The sequence below is a fragment of the Heterodontus francisci genome, chromosome 11, assembly GCF_036365525.1.
Source record: "Heterodontus francisci isolate sHetFra1 chromosome 11, sHetFra1.hap1, whole genome shotgun sequence".
Classification (NCBI taxonomy): Eukaryota; Metazoa; Chordata; class Chondrichthyes; order Heterodontiformes; family Heterodontidae; genus Heterodontus; species Heterodontus francisci.
In genome coordinates this window covers 116,430,280-116,451,445 of record NC_090381.1, presented here as the reverse complement: position 1 = coordinate 116,451,445, position 21,166 = coordinate 116,430,280, and the positions used below count along the sequence as shown (strand labels likewise).

Here is a 21,166-nt window from a genome sequence, read left to right as displayed (position 1 = left end):
ACTGAGGGAGTGCTGCACTGTCAGAGGGTCAGTACTGAGGGAGTGCTGCACTGTCAGAGAGTCAGTACTGAGAGAGTGCTGCACTGTCGGAGGGACAGTACTGAGGGTGTGCTGCACTGTCAGAGAGTCAGTACTGAGAGAGTACTGCACTGTTGGAAGGTCAGTACTGAGAGAGTGCTGCACTGTCAGAGGGGGAGTACTGAGGGAGTGCTGCACTGTTGGAGGGTCAGTACTGAGAGAGTGCTGCACTGTCAGAGGGTCAGTACTGAGAGAGTGCTGCACTGTCAGAGGGTCAGTACTGAGGGAGTGCTGCACTGTCAGATGTACCATGCTTTGGATTAGGTGTTAAACTGAGACCCCCTCTGCCCTTTCAGGTGAATTTAAAAGATCCCATGACTATTACTGATCTGATTTTTAGGTCTCATTGTGTGTCTGGAACAAAGTCTTCGGGGTAACAAAATGGACAGGTGCCCTCAGGAGATTCAGCAGCAAGTCGTCAGATGTTCAGCGATCCTCTGCCCTCTGCTACCCTCTGGTGGTGAGGTATTATCACAACAACCATTGGAAACATAGGAGAGCTGTACATATATATAGGGCTTTATATCTTTTCAGAAACATTTCAAACAGAATTATTCAAATTGAAGTATAATTATTTTGTAGGCAATTGTGTAAGCCATTTTGCACACATGGAGTGGTGCTGGGAGTACTGTCTTCATATTTACATAAATGATTTGGACTCAGGAATTAGAAGTACAATTTCAAAATTTGCAGATAACTCCAAATTGGAGAGTGTGGGCAATGCAGAGGAGGACGAAGACAAAATACAGGAAGGCAATAATAAATTGGCAGAATGGGAGTGTAATTGGCAAATGAGCTTCAATATAGATAAACATGACGTGGTACAGTTTGGTCAGAAGAATGAGGAGGCCACTTACTGCTTGGAAAATAGGAGTCTAAATGGGGTAGACGAGGGATCTGGGGTACAGATGCACACACCACTAAATGTAGTGATGCAGGTTAATAAAATAAAGCTTGGGTTCATTTCCAGACCAATAGAATTGAAAAGTAGAGAAAGCTGTATGGAACCTCGCTGGATCACATTTGGAGTTGCTGTGAACAGTTCTTGTCTCCATATTATAAAAAGGATAAAAGGCACTGGAGAAATTGCAAAAACAGATATACTAGGATGATATCAGAACTGAGAGCTTATATCTATTAGGAAAGACTGAACAGGCTGGGGATCTTTACTCTAGAAAAGAGAAGGCTGGGAAGTGGCCTGATAGAGGTCTTTAAGATTATGAAAGGATTCGATAGGGAAAATGTAGAGAAGGTGTTTCGACTTGTGGGGGAGACCAAAACTAGGGGCCATAAGTATAAGATAGTCACTAATAAATCCAATAGAAAATTCCGGAGAAACTTCTTTACCCAGAGAGTGGATAGAATGTGGAACTGACTCCCACTGGGAGTGGTTGCGGTGAATAGTATCGATGTGTTTGAAGGGAAGCTGCATCTGCACAGGAGGGAGAAATCAATTCAAGGATATGGTGACAGAGTGAGATAAAGAGGGATGTGAGGAGGCTCACATGGGAGCATAGACCAGATGGACTGAATGGCCTGTTTTTTTGCTGTAAATACAATGTAACTGTGTAAAGATCTCACAAAAGCCAGAACAATCCTGCATTTCTAATCATTATCACAAGCATATTATCTGGTTAGTTATCTCATTGTTGTTGTGGGAGTTTGCTGTAAGCTCACGCCAGCATTTCCCACATCACAACAGTGTCCACACTTGAAAAGTACTTCATTGGCTGTAAAATGCTTTGAGACGTCTTGAGGTGGTGGAAAGCTCTATAGAAATGAAAGTTCTTTTGAATTTTCCAAGCTCTGTTGAAGTTAATGGTGAGGATACTTTGACCAGGAGCTTCTTGAGTTTATTGACACATTCCAAATTATATTGCCATCGATACAGCAATAAAACATTAAACAGAATCAGCAATGCATACGTCACGGGGAAACCTCCATTCTTTTGCCAGTAAGCTTTAGATGATCGGTAGTTTAGAATCTTGACCTGGCCATCAAACTACAAAAAGAGGATAAGAAAATATCTCAGAACATTGAAATATTCTGGGCCTCTAATTTCCTTCCCTCTTCTCCTGAAAGCACTGACCCATTACCAGGCTTGCACGCTGGGCCTACTCTGACTCTAGTCAGGCTCATGCTCTGGGTCTGTGCTGCTTCGGGGTAGGGCTCGCACTTTGCGTCTGTGCTGTCTTCACGCCAGGCTCATGCTCTGGGCCTGCGTTGCCTCAGCGTTGAGCTCACACTCTGGGTCTGCACTGTCTACATGTTGGGCTTATGTCCTGCATCTGCACTGTTATAGTGCCAGGGTGAGTAGGTGCCCCTCACCTTCTCTGAACGGTTTCCAATTCAATCATATCCTTCCTTAAGTAAGACCAAAACTGTACACAGTATTCCAGATGTGGTCTCACTAAGGCCCTGTATAGCTGTAGCAAAACTTCCCTACCTTTATACTCGATTCCCCTTGCAATAAACACCAACATTCCATTTGCCTTCCTAATCACTTGCTGTACCTGCATACTAACCTTTTGTGATTCATGTACCAAGACACCCAGATTCCCCTGTGCTCAGTGTTCTGCAGTCTCTCTCCATTTAAATTATAGTCTGTTTTTCTATTCTTCCTGCCAAAGTGGACAACCTCACATTTTCCCACATTACACTCCATCTGCCAAATTTTTTCCCACTCACTTAACCTATCGATATCCCTTTGCAGACTCTGTGCCCTTTTCAAAAGTGGTGCAAATGTTACTTGCCATTTATCAGCCCAAGCCTGAACATTACAGGTGTTGCTGCATGTGGGCACGGGCCGTTTGAGTATCTGAGATGTTGTGAATGGCACTGAACATTGTGCAATCATCAATGAACATCCCCACTTCTAACCTTATTTTGGAGGGAAGGTCATTGATGAAGATGCTTGGGCCTAGGACACTACCCTGAGTAACTCCTGCAGTGATGTCCTGGGACTGAGATGATTGACCTCCAACAACCACAACCATCTTCCTTTGCGCTAGGTATGATTCCAACCAGCAGAGAGTTTTCCCCCGATTCCCATTGACTCCAGTTTTGCTAGGGCTCCTTGATGCCATACTCGGTCAAATGCTGCCTTGATGTCAAGGGCAGTCACTCTCACCTCACCTCTAGAATTCAGCTCACTTGTCCCTGTTTGGACTTAGGCTGTAATGAGGTCTGGAGTTGAAGGGTCCTGGACAAGCTCAAACTGAGTATCGTTGAGCAGGTTATTGCTAAGTAAGTGCTGCTTGATAGCACTGTCGACAACATCTTCCATCGCTTAGCTGATGATTGAGTGTAGACTGATGGGGCAGTAACTGACCGGGTTGCATTTGTCCTGCTTTTTGTGGACAGGACATAACTGGGCAAATTTTCCATATTGTTGGATAGCTGCCAGTGTTGTTGCTGTCCTGGAACAACTTACTAGAGTGTGGCTAGTTCTGGAGCACAAGTTTTCAGCATTATTGTCAGGCCTTTCCTGTTTCCAATGCCTTCAATCGTTTCTTGTCATCGGGCTGTAATTTTGTTCGCCCCCAGGCGTCAGTGTCCATGGTTGGGGGCGGCCTGAAGATACCTCCAGGAGAGGGCTGCCACGCACCCCGACGCCGGGAGGGCCCGGCTCGATATTACCCGCAGCGGCAAGGCCTCGTGGCCGTCCCCCCGCTGCTCGGCAACAGGACCCCCGTTTGAATATTTAAGTAAATTAAAATTAATGAATTAATGATACTTACGCTGCCACCTGATCCCGCTGCGATTTTTGGCCCGGTGACCGGCACTCCCCGGCCTTTGGTCCCCATCTGGGGAAACGAGGCGTCACACTAGTGGGGAAGTGGGAGGAGGTAGTTCCTCAGTGAGGTCGGGGGGGAAACGGGTCAAAGTAACATCATTGGTGTAGGGGATGATAGAAAGAGTTGGAGGTGAAGGTTTATGCAGTTTGGCGGGGGGGTGGGGGGTGGAAGGTCAGATGGATGGGGGGGTAAGAGGGCAAATAATTAATTTAATTGTTATTGGGGGGTGGTGGAACAGGGGCAGAAGAAATGTCTTTTTTATTTTTATTTACTTTATCTTTAAATATTTAAATAAGCCCTTAGGGCTAAAAGCTCTTTAAAAATGCTGCCAGCCCCTGCGCACAGGCAGTTGACGCCATTACAGAGGACCGACAGTCCGCCCCCTCCACGTGATTGGGAGGTGGGGCCTGGCCTGGCTATTTAAATGAGCTGCCGCACGGAAGATTGTGGTGACTCCGCACCATGTGGCCCGCACAGGCGGGCCGCCGTTCTCTTTGCCCGCCACCGACATTGGCGGTGGGAACAAAAGATTCAGCCCATCATGTGGAGTGAATTGAATTGACTGAAGACTGATATCTGTAATGCTGGGGACCACAGGAGGAGGCCGAGATGGATCATCCACTCGGCACTTCTGGCTGAAGATTGTTGCAAATGCTTCAGCCTTATCTTTCACACTGATGTGCTGGGCTCCCCCATCATTGAGGATGGGGATATTTGTGGAGACTCCTCCTCCAGTTAGTTGTTTAATTGTCCACCATCATTCACGACTGGATGTGGCAGGACTGCAGAGCTTAGATCTGATCTGTTGGTTGTGGGATCACTTTGCTCTGTCTATTGCATGCTGCTTACGCATGTAGTCTTGGGTTGTAGCTTCATCAGGTCTGCTGCTCATTTTTAGATATCCCTGGTGCTGCTCCTGGCCTGCTCTCTTATACATCTTTCTGAACCAGGCTTGATGGTAATGATAGAGTGAGCGATATGTCAGACCATGAGGTTACAGACTGTGGTTGAATAGAATTCTGCTGCTGATGGCCCACTATGCCTCATGGATGCCCAGTTTTGAGTTGCTAGATCCATTCTGAATCTGTCGCATTCAGCACAGTGTTAGTGCCACACAACACCATGGAGGGTGTCCTTAGTGTGAAGATGGGACTTTGTCTCCACAAGAACTGAGAGGTGATCACTCTTCCCAATCCTGTCATGGACAGATGCATCTGCAACAGGTAGATTGGTGAGGGGAGGTCAAATAGATTTTTCCCTAGCATTGGTTCTCTCAGCACCTTCTGCAGGCCCAGTCTGGCAGTCCATCAGGACTCAGCCAGCTTGGACAGCAGAGGTGCAACTGAGCCACTCTTGGTGATGGCCACTGAAGTCCCCCATCCAGAATATATTCTGTGCCCTTACCACCCTCAGTGCTTCTTCCAATGGAGGAGTACTGATTCAGCAGCTGAGGAGGGCGGTAGGTGGTAATCAATAGGAGGTTTCCTTGCCCATGTTTGACATGATGTCGTGAGACTTCATGGGGTCCAGGGTCAATATTCACTCCCTCCTGACTGTATACCACTGGTGGGTCAAGCCTGCCGGCAGGCCAAAACATATCCAGCAATGGTGATGGTGATGACTGGAACATTTTAAGGTGCGATTTGGTGAGTATGACTGTGTGTCTGTTGCTTGACTAGTCTGTGGGACAGCTCTCCCAATTTTGGCACAAGTTACCCGGTGTTAGTAAGGAGGAAGATGCAGGGTCAGTACGGCTGGGTGAGCCTTTTGTCACACCCGGTGCCTAGGTTGATGCCGGGTGGTCTGTCGGGTTTTATTCTTATTGAACTTTTTCCTGGTGACTTGTTTGACCATTTCAGAGGCTAGTTAAAAGAGATCCACACTGTGTGGTTCTGGAGTCACATGTAGGCCAGACCAGGTAAGGACAGCAGATTTCCTTCACTAAAGGGCATTAGTGAACCAGATGGGTTTTTATGACAATCCAGTAGTTTCATGGTCACCGTTACTGAGACGAGCTTTGTCTTCCAGATTTAATTAATTGAATTAAGTTCACTAATTGCCATGGTGGGATTTGAATGTCAGTCTCCAGGATCATTAGTCCAGGCCTCTGGATTACTAGTCTAGTAACAAAGCCACGATGCTACCATTCCCTTTGAGGGGCAGTGCAGGGAGTGGAGCCAGTTTTTCAGGTCTTCCCATCTAATCTCATGATAATAGGATCTTGGGAACAGGAGGAAACCATTCAGCCCCTTGAGCCTGTCCCATCATTCAATGAGATCCTGACCAATCTGTATCTTAACTCTATTTACCTGCCTTGGTTCCATAGCCCTCCACACGCTACCCCAACAAAAATCTATCAATTTCAGTTCTGAAATTTTCCACTGACCTCCAACCTCAGCAGCTTTATGTGAGAGAGAGTTCCAGATTACCAAAACCCTTCAAGTGAAGAAATGCTTCCTGACATCACCCCTGAAAGGCTTTGTTCTAATTTTAAACTGGGGTTATGGCAATATCTGGGAGAGTGAATAGCAGCTGTTGTGCCACGGAGAGAGGACTGGTTAAAGGACAGAAAACAGACAGTAGGAATAAACCAGCCATTTTCAGGTTGGCAGGCTGTTACTACTGGGGTACCACAAGAATCAGTGCTGGGACCTCGGCTATTTACAATTTATATTAATGTCTTAGATGAAGGGACCATGTGAAATGTATCCAAGTTTGCTGACGACACAAAGCTAGGTGGGAAAATAAGCGGTGAGGCTGCAGAGGGATTATAGACGGGTTGGATGCGTGGGCAAGAAGGTGGCAGATGGTTCATAATGCAGGGAATGTGACATTATTCACTTTGGGAGGAATATACAAACATACGAATTAGGAGTAGGAGTAGGCCACTTGACCCTTCGAGCCTGCTCCGCCATTCAATAAGTTCATGGCTGAACTGATTACTCCACATTACCACCTACCCCAAATAACCTTTCACCCCCTTGCTTATCAAGACACTATCTACCTCTGCCTTAAAAATATTCAAAGACTCTGCTTCCACTGCCTTTGGAGTTCCAAAGACTCACGATCCTCTGAGAGAAAAAATTTCTCCTCATCTCTGTCTTAAATGGGCAACCCTTTAATTTTAAACAGTGACCCCTAGTTCTAGATTCTCCCACAAGGGGAAACATCCTTTCCAAATCCACCCTGTCAAGACCCCTCAGGATCTTATATGTTTCAATCAAGTCGCCTCTTACTCTTCTAAATTACAATGGATACAAGCCTAGCCTCTCCAATCTTTCCTTGTATGACAGCCCGCCCATTCCAGGTATTAGTCGAGTAAAAGAAAAGCAAAATACTGCGGATGCTGGAAATCTGAAATAAAAACAAGAAATGCTGGAACCACTCAGCAGGTCTGGCAGCATCTGTGGAAAGAGAAGCAGAGTTAACGTTTCGGGTCAGTGACCCTTCTTCGGAACCGAAGGGAAGAAGGGTCACTGACCCGAAACGTTAACTCTGCTTCTCTTTCCACAGATGCTGCCAGACCTACTGAGTGGTTTCAGCATTAGTCTAGTAAACCTTCTCTGAACTGCCTTCAATGCATTTACATCCTTCCATAAATAAGGAGACCAATACTGTACACAGTACTCCAGATGTGGTCTCACCAATGCCTTGTATAGCTGAAGCATAACCTCCCTACTTTTGTATTCAATTCCCCTCGTGATAAACGATAACATTCTATTATTGTTCCTAATTACTTGCTGTACCTGCATACTAACCTTTTGCAATTCATGCACTAGGACACCCAGATCCCTCTGCAAGTCAGAGCTCTGCAATCTCTCACCATTTAGATAATATGCTTATTTTTTATCCTTCCTGCCAAAGTGGACAATTTCATACATTTCCACATTATACTCCATTTGCCAGATCTTTGCCCACTCACTTAACCTATCTGTATCCCTTTGTAGCCTCCTTTTGTCCTCTTCACAACTCACTCTCCTACCTATCTTTATGTCATCAGCATATTTAGCACCCATACCTTCGGTCCCTTCATCTAAGTCATTTATATTAATTGTAAGAAATTGAGGCCCCAGCACAGATCTCTGTGGCACACCACTCGTTACATCTTGCCAACCAGAAAATGACCCATTTATGCCTACTCTGTTTCCTGTGAGCTAACCAATCTTCTATCCATGCAAATATGTTACCCCCTACATCATGAGCTTTAATTTTCTGCAATAACCTTTGATGTGGCACCTTATCAAATGCCTTCTGGAAATCTAAGTACAATACATCCACCAGTTGCCCTTTATCCACAGCACATGTAACTCCCTCAAAGAACTCCAATAAATTGGTTAAACATGATTTCCCTTTCACAAAACCATGTTGACTCTGCCTGATTACCTTGATTTTTTCTAAATGCCCTGCTATAACATTTTTAATAATAGCTTCTAACTTTTTCCCTAAGACAGATGTTAAGCTAACTGGCCTGTAGTTTCCTGCTTTCTGTCTCCCTCCCTTTTGGAATAAAGGGGTGACATTCACTATTTTCCAATCTAAAGGAACCTTCCCCGAATCTAGGGAATTTTGGAAAATTAAAACTAATGCATCAACTATCTCACTAGCCACTTCTTTTAACACCCTAGGATGAAGTCCATCAGAACCCGGGGACTTGTCAGCCCGCAGCTCCAACAATTTGTTCAGTACCACCTCCCTGGTGATTGTGACTTTCTTAAGTTCCTCCCTCCCTTCCATTTCCTGACTTACAGCTAATACTGGGATGTTACTTATATCCTCAATAGTAAAGACCAATGAAAATATCAGTTCAATTCATCTGTCATCTCCTTATTATCCATTATTAATTCCCCAGACTCACTTTCTATCGGACCAACACTCACTTTGTTAATTTTTTTATTTTTTAAATATCTATAGAACAGAACAACTGAATATATTTTAAATGGTGAGAAACTATTAAATGTTGGTGTCCGGAGGGTTTTGGGTATCCTTCTATAAGAATCACAGAAAGTTAACATGCAGGTACAGCAAACAATTTGGAAAGCCAATGGTATGTCAGCCTTTATTGCAAGGCGGGTGCAGGATAAGAGTAAGGAAGTTTGCTGCATTTGTATAGGGCTTTGGTGAGGTCACAGCTAGTGTACAGTTTTGATCTCCTTACCTAAGGAAGGACATACTTGCCTTACAGCGGGTGCAACAAAGGTTCACTAGATTGATTCCGGGGATGAAAGGGTTATCCGATGAAGAGGGATTGCGTAGAATGGGCTTATACTCTCCAGAGTTTAGAAGAATTTTTTTTATTCGTTCATGGGATGTGGGTGCCACTGGACAGGCCAGCATTTATAGCCCATACCTAATTGTCCTTGAGAAGATGGCGGTGAGCTGCCTTCTTGAACCGCTGCAGTCTTTGGGATGCAGGTAAATCCACAGTGCTGTTAGGAAGGGAGTTCCAGGAATGAGAGCTGATACCATTCCAACAAAAAGTTTCTGAGAGGGTGCAATAGGGTAGATGCTGAGAGGCTGTTTCCCCTGGCTAGAGAGTCAAGAACCAAGGAACAGAGTCTTGGGATAAGAGCACAACCATTGAGACGAGGATAAATTTGTTCACTGAGAAGGTTGTAAATCTTTGGAATCCTCTATTCCAGAGAGCTGTGGATGTTCCGTCATAGAGGATATTCAAAACTAAGATCGATAGACTTTTGGACACTAAGGGAATGAAGGGATAGGGTATTGGTGAGACCACATCTGGGGTATTGTGTATACTTTTGTTCTCCTTATTTAAGAAAGGATATAAATGCATTAGAGGCAGTTCAGAGAAGGTTCACTCGACTGCTTCCGAGGATGAGAGGGTTATCTTATGAGGAAAGGTTGGACAGGTTGGGTCTGTATTCATTGGAGTTTAGAAGACGGAGAGGTGATCTTATTGAAACATATAAAATCCTGAGGGGACTTGACAGGGTGGATGCTGAAAGGATGTTTCCCCTTGTGGGAGAGACTAAAACTAGGGGACACAGAGAGTAGTGAGTCTGTGGAATTCTCTTCCCCAGAGAGCGCTGGAGGCAGGGTCATTGAATACTTTTAAGGCAGAGGTAGATAATTCCTTGACAAACAAGTGAGTCAAAGGGTATCGGGGGTAGGCAGGAAAGTGGAGTCGAGGTCATCATCAAATCAGCCATGATCTTATTATACGGTGGAGCAGGCACGAAGGGGCCGAACGGCCTACTCCTGCTCATTTTTCTAATGCCCTAAGGTTAATGTTATACCTTGTCAATATTTGATCTTTGGTAGATAGGTGCGGCCAATCCGATCAATTGGGAAATTGATCCGTCTCCTACGACCATCTGGAACATGCCTATAAGGATCAAAAAGAATTAAAGGATTGAGCTGATGTACAGACAAACAGCAGCAAACAAAAAATTAAACCAGGTCCGAACAGGATCCATTCCCACCTCTCCATCCGTTTAAGCCCATTAACCATCCTGGAGATCACCACGAAGATAAACGTAGGGCACACTCTGGGACAGTGGGTCACACACTGTCCTCTCACACTCGGGGACAGCGGGTCACACACTGTGTTCTCACACTCGGGGACAGTGAGTCACACACTGTGCTCTCACACTCAGGGACAGTGGGTCACCAACTGTGCTCTCACACTCAGGGACAGTGGGTCACACACTGTCCTCTCACACTCTGGGACAGTGGGTCACACACTGTCCTCTCACTCTCTGGGACAGTGCGTCACACACTGTGCCCTCACACGCTGGGACAGTGGGTCACAAACTGCACTATCACACTCTGGGACAGTGGGTCACACACTGTGCTCACAGACTCTGGGACAGTGGGTCACACACTGCGCTTTCACACTCTGGGACAGTGAGTCACACACTGTCCTCTCACACTCTGGGACAGTGGGTCACACACTGCCCTCTCACACTCTGGGACAGTGGGTCACACACTGCCCTCTCACACTCTGGGACAGTGGTGTATAAGGACTTCCAAAAAGTGATTGATAAAGCACCACCTAACAGGCTTGTCCGCAAGTTTGAAGCCCATGGGATGAAAAGGGACAAGGGCAGCATGGCTACAATGTTGGCTGAGTGGCAGGAAACCGAGAGTAGTGGTGAACAGTTGTCTTTTGGACTGGAGGACGGTATACAGTGGGGTTCCACAGGGGTTGGTATTAGGACCACAGCTTTTCTTGATCTCAATGAATGACCTAGACTTGGGTGTACAGGGCAGGTGATAAGACTTCAAGAGGATATAGACAGGCTGGTGGGATGGGCTGACATGTGGCAGATGGAATTTATGGCAGCGAAGTGATACATTTTGGTAGGAAGAATGAGGAAAGGCAATACAAAATAAAGGATACAATTCTAAAGAGAGTGCAATAGCAGAGGGTCCTGGGGGGGGGTACATGTGCACAAATCATTGAAGGTGTCAGGGCAGGTTGAGAAAGCTGTTAATAAGGCATATGGGATTCTGGGCTTTATAAATAGAGGCTTGGAGTACAAAAGCAAGGAAGTTATGATGAACCTTTATAAAGCTCTGGTTTGGCCTCATATGGCATATTAGAATTAGAACATTACAGCGCAGTACAGGCCCTTCGGCCCTCGATGTTGTGCCGACCTGTGAAACCATCTGACCTACACTATTCCATTTTCATCCATATGTCCATCCAATGACCACTTAAATGCCCTTAAAGTTGTGAGTCATATTGTGTCCAATTCTGGGCACCTCATGTTAGGAAGGTGTGAATGCATTAGAGAGGGTGCAGAAAAGATTCACAAGAATGGTTACAGGGATGAAGAACTTCAGTTATGTGGATAGATTGGAGAAGCTGGGGTTGTTCTCCTGAAAGAGAAGATTAAGAGGAGATTTGATTGTGCTGTTCAAGATCACGAGGGGTCTGGACAGAAGAGATAGGGAGAAACTGTTCCCATTGGTGGACGAGCTGAGAAACAGAGGACATCAATTTAAAGTGATTGACAAAAGAATCAAAGGTAAGATGAGGAAAAACTTTTTTATACAGTGGTTAGGATTTGGAATGCACTGCCTGAGGGTGTGGTGGAGGCAGATGCTATCACGGCTTTCAAAAGGGAACTGGATAATTATCTGAATAGAGAAAAATTGCAGGGCTATGGGGAAAGGACAGGGGACTGGGACCAGCTGAGTTGCTCTTGCAGAGGGTCAGCACAGACACAATGGGCACAATAATAAGGTCAGAAGTGGGGATGTTCCCTGATGATTGCACAATGTTCAGCACCATTCGTGACTCCTCAGATACTGAAGCAGTCCGTGTAGAAATGCAGCAAGACCTGGACAATATCCAGGCTTGGGCTGATAAGTGGCAAGTAAAATTCGCGCCACACAAGTGCCAGGCAATGACCATCTCCAACAAGAGAGAATCTAACCATCTCCCCTCGACATTCAATGGCATTACCATCGCTGAATCCCCACTATCAACATCCTGGGGGCTACCATTGACCAGAAACTGAACTGGAGTAGCCATATAAATACCGTGGCTACAAGAGCACGTCAGAGGCTAAATATCTTGCAGCGAGTAACTCACCTCCTGACTCCCCGAAGCCTGTCCACCATCGACAAGGCACAAGTCAGGAGTGTGACGGAATACCCTCCACTTGTCTGGGTGGGTGCAGCTCCAACAACACTCAAGAAGCTCGACACCATCCAGGACAAAGCAGCCCAATTGATTGGCACCCCATCTACAAACATTCACTCCCTCCACCACCGACACACAGTGGCAGCAGTGTGTACCATCTACAAGATGCACTGCAGCAATGCACCAAGGCTCCTTAGACAGCATCTTCCAAACCCGCGACCTCTACCAACTAGAAGGTCAAGGGCAGCAGTTGCACGGCAACACCACCACCTGCAAGTTCCCCTCCAAGTCACACACCACCCTGACTTGGAACTATATCGCCGTTCCTTCACTGTCGCTGGGTCATAATCCTGGAACTCCCTTCCTAACAGCACTGTGGGTGTACCTACCTCACATGGACAGCAGTGGTTCAAGAAGGCAGCTCACCACCACCTTCTCAAGGGTAATTAGGGATGGGCAATAAATGCTGGGCTGGCCAGCAGCGCCCACATCCCACGAATGAATAAAATAAAAATGGCCTCCCTCTGTGCTGTAACTATTTTATGAATCATGATTTAGTTAATCTTGCCTCGCCTCATTCTTCCCACCAAAATGTATCACTTCATCTTTATAATGAACCATGAGGGATGGCTGGAAAGATTTTTCGAAGAGGGGATGCGAAAGACTCACCTTTGTTTGGACTTGATGGTTTTGGACTTCACTGAGCTCCTGTTTGAACGGAAACCTGAATGGGGCAGACTCCTCCTCCTTTTCTTTGCTGCCACATCAATTTGAGGCCCAGCGAGGTGGTTGAGAAAAGGAAGCCAGTTTGATGGACCCGAATGGTTCCCCTGCACAGATATTGAAGTCGGAACTGCTTTGGCCCAAGGCGAGAGGTCTACGGACTGAAAAAGCAAAATCTTCTTATTTCTAAACCAGGTCCCTGACCGACAAAAGATTTATTTCAGGCATTTAATCCCTGTGGAAGTATCCGTTTTGAACTGTTTCCTCTTACCCACATCTCCATTTCTTTCCTGTGAAAATACGATCATTACTGGGACATGGTGCTAACTGTGGTTCAGTGACTAGCACTCTCACCTCAGTCAGCAGGTCATGGGGTCAAGCCCCACTCTACAGACTGAAGCACAAAATTCAGGTGGATATTCCCAATGCAGTACTGAGTGAATGCTGCACTGTCAAAGGTACTGTCCATCAGGTAAGAAATTAAAGGAAGCCCTGTCTACCCTCTCAGGTTGATATAAAAGAGCCCATGGCATTATTTCGAAGAAAAGCAGAGGTGGTGTCTTTGCCAATATTTGTACCTGAATCAACAGGTTATCTGGTTGTTATTACATTTCTGTGAGATCTTGCTATGTGCAATTTGGCTACTTTGTTTCTACATTTTAACAGTGACAACACTTCAGTAGTACTTCATGGCTGTAAAACACTTTGGGATACTTGTGAAAAAGGTAAGTCATTCTTTCTAGTTACACAAGCACCATTTGCTCTCCTGCATTTCAGCCAAGTTCTTGTTCTTCATTCCCAAGTCTAGACTGTGATTGTTGGCAGGTCAGCGTCAGCAAAGCCCAATTCTGCTCACCCGACTGTAGATAACTTGGCACAGCTCAGGGACTGAAACCAACACCTCTCTCTTTCTCTGTCTCTCTCTCTCACTCTCACACACCCCAGTCTCTCTCTCTCTCTCTTCCCCTCTCACAAGCCTCCAGCCTCTCACTCTCTCTCTTTCTCCCACACCCACAGTCTGTCGTTCTCTCTCCCACGCCCCAATCTCTCATTCTCTTTCTCTCTCCCATGCCTCCAGTCTCTCGTTCTCTCTTTCTCTGTACCACGACCGGTCTCTCGTTCTCTCTCTCTCTCTCGCATCCCCAGTCTCTCGTTCTCTCTCTCTCGCGTCCCCAGTCTCTTGTTCTCCCTCTCTCACGCCCCCAGTCTTTCATTCTCTCTCTCTCCCCACGACCCCAGTCTCTCTCTCTCTCTCGCCCCCCAGTCTCTCGCTCTCTCTCTCGCCCCCCAGTCTCTCGCTCTCTCTCTCTCTCTTCCACACCACCAGTCTCTTGTTTTTTCTCTCTCTCTCTTATGCTCCCAGTTTCTCATTCTCGCTCTCTCTCCACTCCCCCAGTCTCTCGTTCTCTCTCTCTCTCTCTCCCACTCCCGCAGTCTCTCATTTACTCTCTCTCTCCCATACCCCCAGTCTCTCATTTTTTCTATCTTTCTCTCCCACGCCTCCACTTTCTCGTTCTCTCTCTCTCCCATGCCACAGTCTCTTGTTCTCTCCCTCTCTCTCCCACACCCCCAGTCTCTCGTTGTCTCTCTCTCCCATGCCCCCAGCCTCTCGTTCTCTCTCTCTCTCTTCCATGCCCCAGTCTCTCGTTCTCTCTCTCTCTCTTCCATGCCCCAGTCTCTCGTTCTCTCTCTCCCCCTCTCTCTCCCATGCCTCTAGCCTCTTGTTCTCTCTCTCCCTCTCTCTCTCCCATGCCCCCAGCCTCTCGTTCTCTCTCTCTTCCATGCCCCAGTCTCTCGTTCTCTCTCTCCCTCTCTCTCCCATGCCCCCAGCCTCTCGTTCTCTCTCTCTTCCATGCCCCAGTCTCTCGTTCTCTCTCTCCCTCTCTCTCTCCCATGCCTTCAGCCTCTTGTTCTCTTTTTCTCTCTCTCATGCCCGCAGTCTCTCATTTGCTCTCTCTCTACTCCCACAGTCTCTCATTCTCTCTCTCTCCCCCATGCCCCAGTCTCTCGTTCTCTCTCTCTCTCTCTTACACACCCCCAATCTCTCGTTCTCTTTCTCTCTCCCATGCCTCTAGTCTCTCGTTCTCTCTTTCTCTGTACCACGACCCCTGTCTCTCGTTCTCTCTCTCTCTCTCTTTCACGTCCCCAGTCTCTCGTTCTCTCTCTCTCTCACGCCCCCAGTCTCTCGTTCTCTCTCTCTCTCACGCCCCCAGTCTCTCGCTCTCGCTCTTCCACACCACCAGTCTCTTGTTTTTTCTCTCTCTCTTATGCGCCCGGTTTCTCATTCTCTCTCTCTCTCCACTCCCCCAGTCTCTCTCTCTCTCTCTCTCGCTCTCCCACTCCCGCAGTCTCTCATTTTCTCTCTCTCTCCCATGCCACAGTCTCTTGTTCTCTCCCTCTCTCTCCCACACCCCCAGTCTCTCGTTGTCTCTCTCTCCCATGCCCCCAGTGTCTCATTTTTTCTATCTTTCTCTCCCACGACCCCACTTTCTCGTTCTCTCTCTCTCTCCCATGCCACAGACTCTTGTTCTCTCCCTCTCTCTCCCATGCCCCCAGTCTCTCGTTGTCTCTCTCTCTCCCATGCCCCCAGTCTCTCATTTTTTCTATCTTTCTCTCCCAAGCGCCCAGTCTCTCGTTCTCTCCCTCTCTCTCTCTCCCACTCCTGCAGTCTCTCGTTCTCTCTCTCTTCCATGCCCCCAGTCTCTCATTCTTTCTCTCTTTCTCTCCCAAGCGCCCAGTCTCTCGTTCTCTCCCTCTCTCTCTCTCCCACTCCTGCAGTCTCTCATTTTCTCTCTCTCTCCCATGCCACAGTCTCTTGTTCTCTCCCTCTCTCTCCCACACCCCCAGCCTCTCGTTGTCTCACTCTCCCATGCCCCCAGTCTCTCGTTCTCTCTCTCCCTCTCTCTCTCCCATGCCTCCAGCCTCTTGTTCTTTTTTTCTCTCTCTCATGCCCCCAGTCTCTTGTTTGCTCTCTCTCTACTCCCACAATCTCTCGTTCTCTCTCTCTCTCCCCCATGCCCCAGTCTCTCGTTCTCTCTCTCTTTCTCCCACAACTCCAGCCTTTCCTTCTCTCTCTCTCTTCCACGCCCCAGTCTCTCATTCTCTCTCCCCCATGACCCCAGTCTCTTGTTCTCCCTCTCTCACGCCCCCAATCTCTCGTTCTCTCTCTCTCTCCCCCATGACCCCAGTCTCTCATTCTCTCTCTCTCTCCCACACCCCCAGTCTCTCATTCTCTCTCTGTCCCACTCTCCCAGTCTCTATCTCTCTCTCTCACTCTCTTCCACGCCACCAGTCTCTTGTTTTTTTTCTCTCTCTCTCTCATGCTCCCAGTCTCTCATTCTCCCTCTCTCTCCCAAGCCCTCAGTCTCTCGTTCTCCCTCTCTCTCCCAAGCCCCAGTCTCTCATTCTCTCTCTCTCCTACTCCCCCAGTCTCTCATTCTCTCTCTTTCCCTCACGTCCCCAGTCTCTTGTTCTGTCTCTCTTTCTCCCATGTCCCCAGTTTCTCGTTCTCTCTCTCTCTCTCTCATGCCCCCAGTCTCCCGTTCATTCTCTCTACTCCCACAGTCTTTCATTCTCTCTCTTTCATGCCCCAGTCTCTTGTTCTCTCTCTCTCACACCCCCAGTCTTTCATTCTCTCCCTCTCCCATGCCCTCAGTCTCTCGTTCTCTCTCTCTCTCCCATGCTTCCAGTTTCTCATTCTCCCTCTTTCTCCCATGTCCCCAGTCTCTTGTTCTCTCTTTCTCTCCCACGCCCTCAGTCTCTCGTTCTCTCTCTCTCTCCCTCCCATGCCCTGTCTATCGTTCTCTCTCTTTGTCCCACTCCCCAGTCTCTCGCTCTCTCTCTCTCTTTCTCCCACGCCCCCAGCCTCTCACACTCAGTACACCACATGCTGCTCTCTTTCAATTTATTTATTTAGATAATCTTCTCATCTCTCTCCATTTCTCAGTTCCTGCATTTCTCTGCCTGATCTTATCACTCACAGATTTACATTCACACAATCTCTTTCATTTACAAACACACACATACACACGAGACACACCCACCCACACAAATATACAGTTCCATATTAATTCACACACTCACAGACACAACCACACCTACACATATACAGCGTCACACATACACAAAGACACACCCCCACACACAGATACACAAATATCTGCAGTTCTATGTTAATTCACATACTCAATCACACTTGTGCATTCGCACTTACAAACACAAGTCAGTTACTTACTCAGTTTCTCAAACATACACACACTCCCACTCTCTCTCTCACCCCCAGTCTCTCTCTCTATCTCTCTCCCTTCTCTCCCCCGTCTCTCCCTCCCTAGTCTCTCTCTCCCCCAGTTTCTCTCTCACTCCCTCTCCCACCCACCCCCAGTCTCTCTCTCATCACCAGTCTCTGTCTGTCTGTCTGCCCTCATCCCAGTCTCTCTCCCTCTTTTTCTCTCACTCTCCAATTCAATCTCGTTACCTCTTCGGGCGCTTCTTTCCCCGGTGCTGCCCCGTCGCTCCAGCCCATGAAACTGAGCACCAGAAGCAGGTGAAGGAAGTTCTGTCCAGATCCCAGCATCTGGTGAGATATTTACTGCAGTGAAAAACAAGACCACAGCCGGGAGCGATTCTCACCTCTAATAGTTCAATAATTTACACGGGCAGCACAAATTATAATTCATAATATTCACGTCAATCTTTTAAACACAATGGAATCAGAATTATTGCGGGGAGAATGAATGACAGACTGTGGGTTAAATTATACATCAATCCCCTGTCTGGCTGACGATTCTCAAATAATTTGTGAGGAGCTTTGAGGAGTTCAGGCAAGATTGAACAGTCTAAAACCACAAAGGGGAATAATCATCGAATTAATCTTAAAAGAAATGAATCAACAACTTTTAAGGAGTCAAAAACAATTCAGAAAATAACCAGAAATATCTTCTTAAAAATTGGAATCAAGAACTTGCTTTATTTCCGCTAATTATTCCAACTTCTAGAAGCTTGTTGTTAGTTTTGCTAACTTTTTAGAACATTTCTAAAAGTTTTGTTTTAATTCTTTGCATTTTCCTGCGATAAAACCTGTTTAAAGTGTGAGGTTCACCGCCTTCCATTGATCTCACCTTAGTTACTCGCCCAGTCTGTGTTGTAAGGATTTCAGATTCCTTTTAATCCGCTATCGCTCCCGTGTTATTTATAGTGTCCGGCCGCAGTCTCTGAGCCTGTTGCTGTGACTGTGCCACTTGGCCAGCTGTTCCTGTGCAGCCCCTCAGTGCCTGACCGGTCACTCTCCCTTTAATTGGGTGTCTGCGGTTTGTGCGAGTGTCAGGCAAAGCAGGAGCGAATCCCGAATCCTCAACCTCTCCCAACTCTGCAACAGTCCAACTCCCTCCCTGCTGAGCAGAACTGCGGTTACATTTTATTAATCCCGTCTGATCTGGGATGCAACACTCCGCTAGAATTCATTTCCAGACAAATGCAAAACTTTTCCATTCTCCCGTTCTTTTACTTTCCAGGAACAAAAGGAGGCCGTTCAGCCCCTCCAGTCCGTCCTACTGATGTGCACTTGAACTCCATTTCCTCACCTTTGTTGCACATCCCTCCATACTGTTCCCCATTCTATCATTCTCAGTTTGGAAAATTCCAATTGCCCCCCACAGCATCAACAGCTTTTTGGGGGAGAGAGTTCCAGATTTCCAATCCTGACATCACCCCTGAACGGCCTGGCTCCAATTTTAAGGATAAGCCACTTTATTTTGGAGCCCCTCGCCGCCCACCGGAGGAACAAGTCAAAGTAGACCCCCAAGTGTGTGAAGCCTGGGAAGTTTTAAACAGTGTACGATGAGGAAAGGCATTCAGCCCATTCACTCATCCTCCGAGACACACCCAATATCATTCACCCATCACAGCAACTTGGCCAGAGCTCATCCCTAATTGTCTTTGAGAAGATGTGGTGAGCTGCCTTAAATACAACATACAACATCTTGAATATAACACCTCAAAGCACTGGAGTCGTTTCATCAACACTGCCTGCGGAAGGTCCTATATATCAAGTAGGAGGACAGGTGCACCAACATCAATGTCCTCTCACAAGCAGGCACCACATGCATCGAGGCTATGATTATCTGCCATCAGCTTCGTTGGGTTGGTCATATAGTTCGGATGTCAGATACCAGGCTCCCAAAGCAAGGTCGCCTTCTCCCAGTTCAGTCAGGGCTGAAGCAACAGAGGAGAACAGAAGAAGAGCATCAAGGATGTGCTGAAAGCCAACAAGAAGAAATGCAACATTGACATCAACTCCTGGGAGACCATCGCCCTGGACCAAACCAGTCTTAGTGATGACACATAGAGCCATAGAACAATTACAGCACAGAGGAGGCCATTCAGCCCATCGTGTCCTAGTGCATGAATCACAAAAGGTTAGTAAAGAGGTTCAGCAAGTAATTAGGAAAGTGAATAGAATGTTACCATTTATCGCGAGGGGAATTGAATACAAAAGTAGGGAGGTTATGCTTCAGCTATACAGGGCATTGGTGAGACCACATCTGGAGTACTGTGTACAGTACTGGTCTCCTTATTTAAGGAAGGATGAAAATGCATTGGAAGCAGTTCAGAGAAGGTTTACTAGACTAATACCTGGAATGGGCAGGAGAAGGCACTTGGCCCTCTTAGGAATTAGGAGCAGGAATAGACCACTTGACCCCTTGAGCCTGCTCGGCCTTTCAACAAGATCCTGGCTGATCTGATCAACCATGACCTCAAATCCACATTCCCGCCTCCCAATACCCTTTCACCCCCTCACTTATCAACAATCTACCTACCTCTGCCTTATAAATATTCAAAGACTCTGCTTCCACCACCTTTTGAGGAAGAGAATTCCAAAGACTCACGACCCTCTGCGGGAAAAAATTTCTCCTCATCTTTTAAACAGTGACCCCTAGTTCTAGATTCTCCCACAAGGGGAAACATCCTTTCCACATCCACCCTGTCAAGACCCCTCAAGATCTTATATGTTTCAATCAAGTCACCCTCTAAACTCCAGTAGATACAAGCCTAGCCTGTCCTACCTTTCCTCATAAGACAACTCACCCATTCCAGTTATCAGTCTAGTAAACCTTCTCTGAACTGCTTCCAATGCATTTACATCCTTCCTTAAATAAGGAGACCAATACTGTACACAGTACTCCAGATGTGGTCTCACCAATGCCTTGTACAGCTGAAGCATAACCTCCCTACTTTTGTATCCAATTCCTCTCACAATAATACTCATTACTCAGTCCCTCTGACACTCGGGCTGGGGGTCTTTCCTGCTGAGTGAATGTAAAAGATCCCATGGCACATTTTTTGAAATGTGGTAAATTGCTGCTTCTGAGGGAGTGCTGCACTGTTGGAGGTGCCGCTTTTTTGGATAAGATCTTAAACCAAGGTCCCCTCTGCTCTCACAGGAGGACGACAGTATTCCGAAGAGCAGGGGAGTTCTCCTGCTGTCCTGGTCAATATTTATCCCTCGAACAACATCAGTAAAACAGATCATCTGGTCATTATCACATTGCTGTTTGTGAGAGCTTGCTGTGTGTGAATTGGTGGCAGGCCTTACAACAGTGACTACACATTAAAAAAAGGACTTCATTGGCTGTAAAGCGCTTTGGGACGTACCAAAGTTGTGGAAGGTGCTGCATAAATGCAAGTCTTTCTTTTTTCTGTGCATTGTCAGTGCCTCTCTTCTATCTCATATCATGTCCGAAGACTTGAGAATGAAGGCCATCCATCCCTGGGCATTTGTTTGCCTTTGGTCTGGGTCTTACATCTTATATCACTGCGGTGAATTTGATCTAAATTAGGACTATTTGGAGAGGGAGTTGCTCATCTCTTCCCCAGTGAATACTTGGGGGTGTAATAATTTGCATTAATTTACTCAGTTGACCTAACAAGAGGAAGTAATCATTCAATACTTCAACTA

At 46.7% G+C, this 21,166-nt stretch overlaps 1 protein-coding gene across 1 annotated transcript; it reads right to left on the bottom strand.

The window, feature by feature from the left end:
- Positions 1 to 674: 674 nt before the first annotated feature.
- Positions 675 to 18,360, bottom strand: ostn (osteocrin). The gene is made up of 5 exons (XM_068041606.1): positions 18,330 to 18,360; positions 17,687 to 17,785; positions 13,159 to 13,373; positions 10,133 to 10,221; positions 675 to 2,080 (listed from the first exon to the last, which is right to left on the bottom strand). Exons 2-4 carry the CDS (start codon positions 17,783 to 17,785, stop codon positions 10,137 to 10,139), a joined length of 399 nt encoding a protein of 132 aa, XP_067897707.1. The 5' UTR covers positions 18,330 to 18,360; the 3' UTR covers positions 675 to 2,080; positions 10,133 to 10,136.
- Positions 18,361 to 21,166: the final 2,806 nt, after the last annotated feature.

Excerpts from the sequence above, each read along its gene's own strand:
- ostn (XM_068041606.1), bottom strand. The coding sequence starts at position 17,785 with ATGCTGGGATCTGGACAGAACTTCCTTCACCTGCTTCTGGTGCTCAGT. Across the intron at positions 13,374-17,686 it reads GGAAAGAAGCGCCCGAAGAG|TCCGTAGACCTCTCGCCTTG; the intron begins GTAACGAGATTG and ends TTGCTTTTTCAG. Across the intron at positions 10,222-13,158 it reads ACCATCAAGTCCAAACAAAG|GCATGTTCCAGATGGTCGTA; the intron begins GTGAGTCTTTCG and ends TGATCCTTATAG.